The sequence below is a fragment of the Columba livia genome, chromosome Z, assembly GCF_036013475.1.
Source record: "Columba livia isolate bColLiv1 breed racing homer chromosome Z, bColLiv1.pat.W.v2, whole genome shotgun sequence".
Taxonomy (NCBI): Eukaryota; Metazoa; Chordata; class Aves; order Columbiformes; family Columbidae; genus Columba; species Columba livia.
In genome coordinates this window covers 52,388,922-52,401,327 of record NC_088642.1, presented here as the reverse complement: position 1 = coordinate 52,401,327, position 12,406 = coordinate 52,388,922, and the positions used below count along the sequence as shown (strand labels likewise).

The 12,406-nt window shown below is 37.3% G+C and overlaps 1 protein-coding gene across 4 annotated transcripts in view; it reads right to left on the bottom strand.

Annotated features, from left to right (window-relative positions):
- Nucleotides 1-3,050: 3,050 nt before the first annotated feature.
- Nucleotides 3,051-12,406, bottom strand: part of FANCC (FA complementation group C) — a 102,543-nt gene continuing 93,187 nt past the window's right edge. For all 4 annotated transcript variants that reach the window (XM_065045827.1, XM_065045828.1, XM_065045829.1 and 1 more), the window contains 3 exons: nt 9,520-9,691; nt 6,492-6,692; nt 3,051-4,642 (listed from right to left, as the gene is read on the bottom strand). In XM_065045827.1, the coding sequence (XP_064901899.1) occupies nt 4,499-4,642; nt 6,492-6,692; nt 9,520-9,691 (517 nt within the window). In that variant the 3' untranslated portion in view covers nt 3,051-4,498. The remainder of the gene's footprint in view (nt 4,643-6,491; nt 6,693-9,519; nt 9,692-12,406) is intronic.

Here is a 12,406-nt window from a genome sequence, read left to right as displayed (position 1 = left end):
GTGGAATTTGATGCTGGCTTTTCCATCTCTATTCACAAATATCTCAAGCTGATATAGAAGTGCAGCACAATCATGAGATTAAAAGCAGATAAAGACTTACTGGTAGTTTCTACAGGGCGTGATAGTACAGATGGGAAATTTGTATCTTCAGCTACCATTATAAGTTAGTTTGGAATAAAAAAATGGAAGTCCTATCTTTTGAAAACTTACACTCAGTAGAAGCTACAGCATCATTAGTCAAAACAAAGAAAAGCTGCTTTCTCATACATGAAACATTAGGGCAACTTTTAACAGTAGCATGCAAAGGACATATTGCATGCATCTGTTTTGGGAGCCTCAAAATAAACCCACAAACGAAGAAATAAAATCAAAACTGCAAGGAGCGAATAAACTGTATATACAGGCTGGTTTGGCACAGACAAATGGGAAATCTGAAGGACAGTGTAATTCAGAATGTGGGTAACATTATGGTCAAGAATATGAGAAAATGTGATCTTTTCAAGATGGCAGTATGCATCTGCAAAAAGTTCACAGGCCTAACAGTTGTTTTTATTCAAAATAATAGAAAAGAAAGGGTCATTGTTCTTGAGGGGCTGCTTTTTAAATGAAATTACTTTATCATCTGACCTAATACTGAAGAGTTACAAAATAGCTTTTAAGGTAGTAAGAGGTGTTAAGGGAACTTAGTTAAATGCACAGACATATTAAAGACATAGTATTGCTGGATTTTTTTCTGCTACTTGTTGATGTTCAGGTTAACTGTCTTATACGGAATTGTTATTTCCTAATCCTATCAGTACTACAATTAAATTAAATATAAAAATCAGGGCTAAATTTCTGCAGCTGAGTTTCAACATGCTAGGTTTTTTCTTCCTTCTCACCCTCTCTCCCTTCACACACACGCAAGAATATGAAATACAAACTAAAGCACAACCTATGCCCACTAAGTATATTGCTACAACTCAGCTACAGCCAGCTGACATTCTGAATTTTTGTTTCAATGGCTTATTTTTGTTTCAATGGCTGATGGCAACGCAGTGCCTATCCCTAGCTGGCTCCTGGCCGCCAAAGGCCCCAGTCACTCTGAGCACACTTTAGCCATCAGAAGGGGCTTGTGAGGTTTGTTCCTTTGCAGCTGCCAGACAGCTGGTTAAAGGAAGATAGCCAACGCAAGCAAGGGAAACTCCTTCTGGCATTCCCTGGTGAACAGACCACCTAACAGCAAATTCCCAGAATAAGCTACTGTCTGCTAAGGCAGCAAAGGTAATGGCTACCATGAGCCTATCTTTTAAATCCAGGAAAGCATTTAAGGAAAAAAATGTATCATGAGTAAGAAAAACTTGCCAGACAGGTAGGTGGACTTAAACAGGGCCACATGTGAATACTGCTACGAATTAAGTGCTAGATGGCTGCCTCTAGCACCAGCTAATTCAGCTACAGTGGTTTAACTTCTGGTGTTGCCCAGCAAAACGTGCTGATAGCATAACAAAGCCCTTTCAGCTCTGGAAAGTACAAAACATAGATTCAAAAACATGCTCAGTGCTCTGGTGGAGGACTCCTGTAACATTCCAGGTTTTCACTTCTCAAACTTGGATCTAGTAGAAAGCTGCACTTCTGTGTCAGAATTTCTCACCTTCCTACAGTGTTCTTATATCAGAAGAAAACCTGCATTTTAATTAGCATGACATTATTTGCTCACACAGAACATTAGCATTTTATTCTGTCACTGGATAATACAGCAAAGAAATGGAGTAAACCTGGTTTAGTACTGGTTGACTTAATAATTGCCAGTCTTTTTTACTAGACGTTTCATCCTAAACCTCAAATGCTTCAGAATTTCTATTATCATACCCCCTCAAAACCAAAACCAAGCCAAACATACCACCATGGAATGAATTCTATCTTACCAAACTAGCATTAACTTCCTCGTACCTTCAGTGTGACTTTCTGCTAGCACCTCCTTGCACTTACGATGCTGTCAGTATGGAAACTTGATAACAAATCCCAGAAGTAACAGATTACCATGTTTCTACTAGTCAGCTAAATTGCAATAGATGGTAACATACTCATTCCTACCTTAACTCGGAAAATAAAAGGTATTCTGCTTTGTATATACACTGTACTAAGATCTTGGGTGAATGGAATCCACAAATGGGCTTTTTTTCTGAAGAAAACCCACAGAAACCACCCTGCCCCATTCTGGAAAGCTTGCAGAATTCCAAAAGCTGTAATACAGCAGTCCTTGAGATTGGAAAGAAGCATCATCAACACACAAGTCAAACTCACTGGTTGTATTCGTATTCAAAACAAGTTGTTGGAGAAGAAAAACTTTGAGAAGCTCTGTATATTCAGTACCACCTCCAGGATTAGGGTGTGTGTTGACATGGGGATTGCAGGGAAGGAAACAAGCTACTTGTAGCCTGATTTCGGGACTTATTTTGGCTGGTTCAGCCCTGAAACCTTCAAAAGAACTCTTCCAGAAAGCAGCAATGACAGAGGAGAAGACACACTTTAGATAGATAATGCGTGAGCCACCATTTGAGAAATCTTCCATTACTCAGATCTACCAAATGACACTGTTGCCTTCCACTGGCAAACTAAGAAAAGTAGCTTCAGCATGCCACAAAATCATGGTTTATATCAAAGTAACGTCATAATTCAAGCTCTGTGAAAGAACAAGGAAAAAGAAATACCAAAGATTTATAACAATTATTCTAAATAAAGCAAAAAGAATGCTGGTACAGATGTATCTTTCTAAAGGTACAGACAGCATCAACTAAGTTTCTTCCTTAAAGCCTCCTGAAATGAGCAAGCCCTCCTTGTAATGTTTAAATCATGCAGTATTTCTTAAAAAGCCAAACACAGGAAAACAAGCATGAACCCACTAGACAATGTTCCCAGTAGACAAATACCTCAGAGTTTATTATCAACAAATAATATAGCTTAATCCCATGCTTTTCAGGTATGATACTCAGGGAATAGAAAACTGGGTTGCTTGATTTTGATTTTTTAGATATGTGTGGCTACCAACAAATGAAAATTGTGACATATTTCTTTCTGATTATTTATTCAGAAAAAAATCTCAATCCAAAAAGAGAGAGAAAAGAATCTTTCTTCACAGACATACATTATGTATTTACTGTTTCTTCATATGCTGGAACTGAATATTAAAAATATTAACAAACTGGACATGTAGCTTCTGTAATTTAGTCTGATATGACTCACTGGGAAAAAAATCGTAAGAAATCAGACAACAGCATTACAAAAAATATCTTTCCACTTCTTACAGCCAAGGGATATTAAGTACATTGTTTTTCTTTTCGCTTGCTCAAAAACAAATGCCACATTCAGAAAGCTGTGTTAATTTAAGACACATGCCTCTGATTTTATACGCGAGAATAGTATTTGAAGCAGCATCTTTGAACACAGCACAAATGTTGACATCAAAGCTAGGTAATATATGAGAAAAAATTACTGGAAAGAGTTAAGATCCTGTGTCATTACTATTCTCCATGCTTATTTTTCTGGTTAAGCTAGAAACAGTTACACAACATTTTTGGGACAAATACTTTCCTGGGGTAAAACAGTGAGCCATAGCTCCCTGACCATGCTCTTTGCATGAGACAAAAAACCTAAACAAAGCAGCAACCAAACAACCCCTGGACATGAAAGGAAGGAGATGAGTAGCAACCAAATGCTCTCTTTAGGAAATCTGGCCCTCAAACTGGAAAGTTTCCTTATGCCTATATTGTGTTTGCCCTGTTTTGTCTGATTGTGAAAAAGATTTCTTAAACAAATAAAACAATAGCATCAGTCAGGGCACACTGAAAACAGGCTGTACTGCAAGCAACCTTCTAGCTGCAGTGTCTGTTGACAGAGACCAGCTATGGATATAGTACTTTGCAGAGAATACTGTGCTGTTGAAGCTGCACTGCTGAAAAAATAATCTAGTAAATCTGAGAGGAGTTTCATTTTGGAAACATTTTCAAAAAGAACTAAAGAGAGTTCAGGAAACATCAATTTCCTGAGAACACAGAGTGCATTCCCAATGAATCACTAAGTCTCACTTGAGATCATTGTTAGTTTCATAAAAGCAGAAAAATAGAACAAAACATTTTAGGAACAACTTACCAACCAAGCAATTGGATACAACTTGCTAATAAAACCATGTGTAAATTTGGGAGAGAAACAGATCCTCAGCCAGATAAACAACAAGGAGATGAGTGAACTGCTTTAAATTATGTAGGTCTCTTGATAAGGAGGTGCTCAGAGTATAATTTTCAACCACCTTTAATATTTACTGTTATGTTCTAGAAGGTTAACATTTCCAGACAAATGGTTATTTTCAAATGTATATGAGAGAATAAAAAACTTGAGGGATATGCTTTAGTAGATATCTTTCTACTCTTGGTAACCTGCAGTGCAAGACTTTTGTGAAAGTCTGACACCTGGATAAAGATCTGATTCGTTTGCTTGATAAGTAGATGACATCAAAAATCTAAACTTTCAATGTTAGTTTTTGAAGAAGTTCATTCAGTAGCTTCAGAGTCCTTTGGTTTTCTTCTCCACTCTGATTAATTCTGTATGCAGTACGGATAAGAAGGCTACAAACTTCTTTGCTTGTATCAGTTGTCTCAGTAATCTGAAAACAAACAGAGAAGACAGGAAATAATACATTTATGTTGCTAAGTACTAAGGATTCTCCACTAATATTTGCAACAAAACCGCAGATTTGTCCATCACCATTGAACACGCGAGACGCTCTGAGTTCAAAAGCAACGTCTGCTCAAGGTGTCTCTTTTCATACATCTTGGTGGAACTGAGCAACTTTTGAGATTTTTACTGTTTTCTTAGGTAAAACAAATGGTCAAAAAGCTTTTACAGGAAAGAAAAATGGACAGTGTAACCATTTAGAAGTCATCTCCTCAGAAAACAACTAAAAAGCACATGAAGGTTTTGTGTGAGTTTGCAGAGACAATTCAATTCTGTAAATTTTCTGAAAGTAAAAATAAATCTCTCCCCCACAAGATGATACAGTACCTGGAAAAGACACTGAATTGCAATTTTTGCATATCAGGAGGGACTATACATTATCTGCTGCATTAATCCCTAAGTTTAGTATGCTAACCAATACCACTGCCGTTTGGTTCCACACCATTCTGCCTTTCATATATTGTCTTCAAGCCTTTTCAAATCACATGGAGAGCCTAGCTACACATTAATGATTACACAGATACATTCAAAATCCATCAGACTGACATACTCTGGCCTGAAACAGCTCATGACCACCCTCCAGTGAGAAATACTCAGAGTTTTGAAAGTTAGTTATGTTGCTTTCTATAAAGAAACAAGAAATTGCCTTTGGTTTTCCTGAAGGAGTTTAAAGTAGCAGACTAGTATATTGCGGCATCACTGTTTAGTGGCCACACTCCTCAAAAGGGAAACTAAAAAGAGCAGACTGTAAAAATACATACAACTCCTCTAATTTTATCATTACATTCTCATGCTAAGAGAAATGGATCATTTGTGAACTTAACACCTAAAATGCTAGAAATATCTTAGTCCTCCTAAAACAGAAAAACATTATGCTTGCATAGTAAACCAGAAGGAATAACCACCAAAATAGGTTTCCAGCATTATAAAATCAGGCTCCTTATACATGCCATATGCCCTATACAGATGGAAGAGCACACTGCTGCTTAAAGGAAAAACTTATTAAGTGCTAAAACCACACACTGGCCCCTACACCTGCTTGTACAGGAGGCCTGTAGTTCTTAAAAGAGTATGCTCTTATAGTTAGGAATAAATTTCTAATCTCATACTGAGATAGTCCTGTTTATCCTGAGAGACAAGCCACCTTTTGCTATTTGCACCAATATACCTGAAGGCTCTCATCAACACCACCAAGATACTGTGGCAGGCTTCGAACATTTTACTCCCCTTTGGCTTTTTTCACACCCTAAGTTATACTCTCTCAGGTCTTTGTTCTTTTTTTTCCTCTCAATATCACACCAGTTTCCTCTCTGGCTTAGCTAAAGCATCAAGGTTCTGCCTCATCAATGCCAATGCTTAGTAACTACCTCTTTTACATAATGGAAAACAGAGTGAAGACAGTTCCATAATCTCTGCAGCAGCTGGATCATTAAGGGAGTGATTTATAACTGGGAAAAGCAAAATATTTGCACATGCTATCTATGCCAGGTGTAAATGAACTGTAGGTATCCCTTAATTGTAAGCAATTGATCCAGCTGTTTCTGCAGCTGTATAGTCAGGACAGCAACCTTTTCAGTGGGATCTTGTCAAGAAGTGTCAAGAGGGAAAATATTTTGACTGTAGCTGAAATAGATATATGGCAAGTTAGGTATATTTCCTGTAGTCACGATCTTCTTTAATTCTCTGTTACATTTCTTCTTTATTAAGAGATAGGAGCTTAAATTCCAAAATAATAATAATAATAAAATATTTTACTTAAATAAGGAATAAACACTTACATGGTCAATAAATTCCTGGGCAATCATATGTCCACCAGAAGAAAAGAGCAAAAAGTTGGTAAGAAGATGTGTGATAAGATACTTGCTACAACACTGCTCCACATCCTTCACACTGTGGACAGCAGCCTCCAGATCTTTGACAGAAAGGACTGTACAGCTGAAGAGCCTCATTAGATGATTGCAGACTGCTTGGGCTTCTACCTGTAGGAAACAATTTCAAAGGACACAGGATCAGAGAAGAGGTCACACCTGTGGTATTTTTCCTTTGGATTTATTCACAAACAGGAAACTGAATCCTTGGCAGAAACTACTCAAATCTGAAAAGAGTTTGAATTTAAGCAGCAGGGAGAACAGGGAAGGAAGGGCTGTACACATTTCTTTTGTACTGATTCACACACACAGAAGTGGACAGAATGGATTTTTAAAATTTTCTTACGTCTTACAAATTAAGCAGGCAGGGCATCAAGCCAGGATTTGACCTTTTTTAATAATAAAAGGAAATGGACAAAGTCCCTCAGCAGAACATGGTCAGAATTTTGCATTGTGGAAAAAAAGAACAGAGGCTCCTCATGGGCTCATTGCAGTATTGCCGCTACAAATCATTTAAATCCCCATGCAACCTGACCTCAGCTGATAAAATGTTCTGGTAAGAATGCATTTTTTTCCTTCTTCCTGTGTTGTTTGCAACTTACGTTTTTACCTCTTGAGTTAACCAATAAAAAATAGTTTTTACTGGGAGTACAAAACAGAAGATTTTGGCACACACACAATGGAAAAAGAACTATATGAAACCATTGCAAAAAATCCTAACAATAATTCTGTTCACTGTATTAAAAATAAACAAACTGCTAGAAAAAAACCCAGATGATTAAATGCAGGAACAATGGAAAAATATACCACTGCAGAACCAAAGGAAAGGGACACCCATTTCTCCACCATGCTCATTAGGACAATTTGCTTCAGTTATTTACTTGACCTTGCTTTTCTCATCACTGCCCTATTAACAGCTCCACATAAAATAATCTGAATTCTTGCATTATGTCCACAATTACATGTGAGCTAACAAACAATACCAGAATCTAAAGAAAGGTAACTGGAATTCTTCAAGATCCTTTAGCCCTCCTTGCTTCCTAATCTTGTGCTGTACCAGAGACTAGAGATGGACAGCAGCAGGTTCTGCTCCATGAGCTCACCTACCCTAGAAGACTCAACCTTAGTGCCAAAGTTACTATGACCAACCTCCACGTTTTGTTTCTCCAGTGTTTCAGAGACTAAAGGTATGAAAGGACTACAACAAATGAATAAATATTGAGGAGAATAATATTCAGTCTTGCACATATGAGTAAAGTCCAGTGAAGAGCAAAAGTAATTTCTTTAGTCTTTAAATAATTTTGACCCTATGTGTTTCACTCCTGCTGATATATATGCTGCTACCTAAAGTCAGTAGCAGAAAGACAAAATCTTAAGTTGTGACTGCATGCCTTTCCACACAAGAATATGCTGAATGAAAAGTCCTCCATCTTGGCATCTATCAAAAGTTCCTATTCCGTCTTAATCCTTAATTGGTGAAAGGTTCAGGGTAGAGTAGCTAAGAGCTAACTTGCCAAAGAACAAATTAGAAGAAAAAGCAAATATCTAACTAAACACGGAAGCTTTGCATGAACTGTGGGAATACTTCTGAAGTAGCCTGACCTGTGGGAAAAAAATTTATTGCTTGAAGCAACTAAAGGAAAGAATCATAATGAACTGAAAGATTAGACTTCTGGGAGCAGATGAGTAACTGCGTGGGCTGTCAGTGGAAAAGCTTTTTCTCACTAAAATTTGTCATATATTACAACAGAATAACAAACTGATAGAATAGGGGACACACAGGGAGATGATTTTATATATAAGACAACATGATTTCATTCTGTGGCGCTGGAGTTAGAACAATGTTCCATATGTAGTTCTGCAACTATAGACCCTCAGTTTCATTCACTCATGCTTATTGCTTCGGTATTTCCTTCTTTCCCAAAACTGCATTCTAAAACCAGCTCTGGTTTCTTCACTTTACTGTAGCTCTAACCTAACCCTGCTCAGCCAATATGCCACTCCCTCTCCTGGGCTATAAGAATTAAAGACAAAAAAAAAGTTAAAAAGTGATTGGGTTGTGAGCTTGCATTTGCAGTGCTGTCTGGGTGGTAGAAGGGGAAGAGAGGAAATAAAATATTGCAGACACACTGTTACACATGGACCATTAGATGTAAAATGAAAGCATGATGTTTTACTAGTGTGGTGTACTGAACTGCATTTTTAAATCAAACAATGCAGTTTTAGTTTAGTTTTAGAGATGCTGCAGCCAAATGTTGAATCTGGGCTTTGTAGATCAGATTGATAAGGCTAGTTCAAACTTGCAAAATCAGTCTAAATTAAAGGCTTTCTTGTATTTGCATGCATACATAGACACAAAGCACTCTTCATGCAGTACAACACTGCTTCCTTCTGTTAGAAACCTAGCATATGGAAATATAACATACTTGTTACAATCTCATACATGCCAAAAAACAGTAAAGATACACGACAGAAATCAGAAGAGTTTGGCAAGGTTAGGATTCAGGGCTGTGTCTGGTAAGTATCTTCACTGCTCCAACTGTTCTTGTGATTTCTCTCCTGCTTCCTTCTCAGAAGACGCCAGAACACAGGAATGTTGAATTCTGCCACACAGTGGTTTAAAAAATATCACCCCTAGAGCAGTTTTATTTCTGATTAAAAGCACCCAAGTTATCCAAAAAGGAAGCCAAGAAAGTACTAATCTATATAATATACTCTAAAAAGAGGAAAAATGTTTTATAAATGTCACCAAGAAAATCCACAAAAATTATCTTTCAACTGCTCCAATGCAACACAATTCCCAGGAGACCTTGTAAAGCAAATACCTTCTCCAGCGTAGATCTTTCATTTTTCCAGCATGCACTATTTGTTTTATAGCAATAAGACATAAACAGACTATTGACTGCTTATTGCTGCTTACTATCACTACATTACCCACCATTGTCTGAGTCCTTTGTTGATTTTCATTCTGAGGACAGTAGTAAAATGCCAGCAGCCACAGCAGAGCATCTGGTTCTACAGCAGCCTTCATTAGTTGTTCCGCTGCAATATCGAGCCATTCTCCAAAATGAGCAACCAGAAACCAGATTTCAAAAAGGTCAGCAAGAGAACTGGAAAACAACAAACATCCAATTAAGTATTTCTTGTTATTTAATGTTTTTAAATGTCTTAAGTTAACTGCAAAGGTGCTGGCATGAAAATTAAAATCCTCAACTACTCTTAACAGATAATACCTTTCCTGCTAAGCATACAGCCATGTACTACTCTATTACCTGCAGTCATGATCAAATGAGACATATTCAGTGCTATTAACAGATAAACTTTGCCAGTAGAACAGACTATCCGTAACACCAGTTTCTAATAACTGTGACAAAATACTATTAAAATATGCATCATAAAATTAAACCTTCTTGTTTATACTCTCCAGTTGAAGGATTTGCAAAACTTTAAATTGTATTTCAAGTGTTGTATTCTAACATACTATTACCTTATATTGTCTCCCAGTTTCTCTCTTTCGCTTTCCAGGGTTATTTTCTGGTCTTTGGTAATTCATAAGGCACAGGCTTTTGGTAATTTGTGAGGAACTACATTTATATGGAACAAATATACAATTTTTAAGGAAACTCATCTCCTGACTTTTAAAATTCAGGTCCTCTTTAAGGAAAATTTTGAAACTATTTACAACTGAGTGACTACAGTAAGAAAGGTGAGAGCAGACCACAGCTCATCTTTACACCTTCTTACGTGCATTCCTCTAAAGTTAAGACTAAAGAAAAGAGAAATAATGGGAAGATGCAAACTAATGGTAGGCTTCTCTGAAACAAAAAGTAAAATGGACAGTGGAAGGAAGGACACACAGAAGGACAGCTGGAAATAGATTAAGAACCAGGAACAATTATTCCTATTAAGTCTGGCAAAAGTTTGAAGACTTAGAGGTTTTCCTTATGTTTTACTTCTGGGGACTCCAAAAGCTGATCCTTTCCAGGGAAATCCAAGAGATCTTAGAAATTTCAGGAGTTGGTGAAGTCATCTGATACCATCACACCATCTGGGCAACATGACAGGGTTATTGTTGGAATAAACTGTTTTATCTTTAAGACTTTCCGAAGTGGTGGGAGGCACAGTTTTATGGATGAAGGTGTGGTGTGTGCAGACAGTATTCTATGTCTGGAGTATACTGGTGACTGAAATTACTTGCCCTGTAAATTATATTGTCTATATGCCACAGAATCATAGGGCTTCTAAATCCTATTCCTAGGACACAAATCCACTGTTTCAGTATTTTGGGTGTGATAACTGACATCAGGCATAAGATGTTGACACAGATTCATAGAGAGAAAATAGAGTACTGAGGTGATTGCTCTAGAAGTCACCATTGTTGATATTCCACAGCTTTTGGAGGGCCAGCAGCATGGCTCAGCAGAGAACTAGAGATGTGTGACAAAACCTGAGACTAAAATTCCTTAGCTAAATGAACAGGATCAGCACTGGTACAGTCTTTGAAGATACTTGAATCTGAAAATTCAACTTTAAATCCTTTGAAAAAAACAAACAAATGTGATAGTGATGTAGGACAAGAGCAAAACAATCTCAGCAGTCTTTGCCTGTCAGCAAAACAATCTGCTAATCTGACCGTAATTCAATGCTGTGACAACATAAGTGGATAGGCTAGCTCTGAAACCCAGTGATGTACAATCAAAGATGAAACTTAATTGAAAGTTTCTTAGTGAAAACAGATAACTATACTTAGGATAATATTGACAGTATTTATGACTGGAAGTCTTCATACCTCAAAGGTAAGTACAGGTCCTTAAACTTCAAGTATTAAACTGATTTTAACAGGTACTTAGCAGAATACAATTTAGTTCTTGCTTGGAAAGACTAATACACTTACAACTCACCATAGTTTTCCTAGTTTGGGGTCACATACCCTCCACTTCTGTCCCCACTGCTGTTTTTTGCCTGCTCTGTAGTGGCACGTATGGCAACTGCTTCCCTGTCATAGCCAAAAGTAGCCCTTTGATTTTTCTGGGACTTCCCCCAGCGAAATGTACATCAGTTGACTTCTGTTTTAAAATGTCACATAATATTTACTGTTCACTGAGATGACTACATGTAATAATAATTAATGACATAGAAGCGATCTGTTCATTAGAAATACACAGAAAGCAACTTGCTGTAAGACTTATATTTGGTGTAAAACAAAAACATTGCAAAACAAGCAATATAAATAGCACTGACTACAGAAGCAAGAGGATAGGCTATATTGTAGTATTTTTTGCTCCTCTGTTAATTTTATTAAGTAGAAAGGATGCAGAATCAGCAAAAAAGCAACAAAAGAAAATGGAATACTGTTTCATTATCGATATTGGTATTTAAAAACTTGAGCCAAATCTATTTTCTTTGTAACTGAGAGGGTTTTGGTAGGAAACATAATTGTTGCATGAGTTCCAAAGGAAGCAGGAGGATATTCTGGCAAGTTCAGTACTATTCAAACTAGTGTACTATGAAATCAAAGGGGGAAAAAGACAATATAAGCCACGAAAGGGCTAAGCAACAAGGGCATAACAGACACTCTTCTATCATTGTAACACATTACGATGGATGATATTTGTTTTATTTGTTTGTTTTAAGTTTGAGCTATGTGTTTCTTTAAGAAGCCATGGTCAGCTACTGGTCACACTCCGAGGGTGTAAAGGTTTGACAGACTGCAGGCATGAACAGGTGAGACACAGCATGGAACTGCAGGTCACACAGAAAGTAAGAACCTGTCAGCAAGGCAGCCCAGCCTCAGAGGGAACAGCAAAAACCTTTTTTCTGCCACA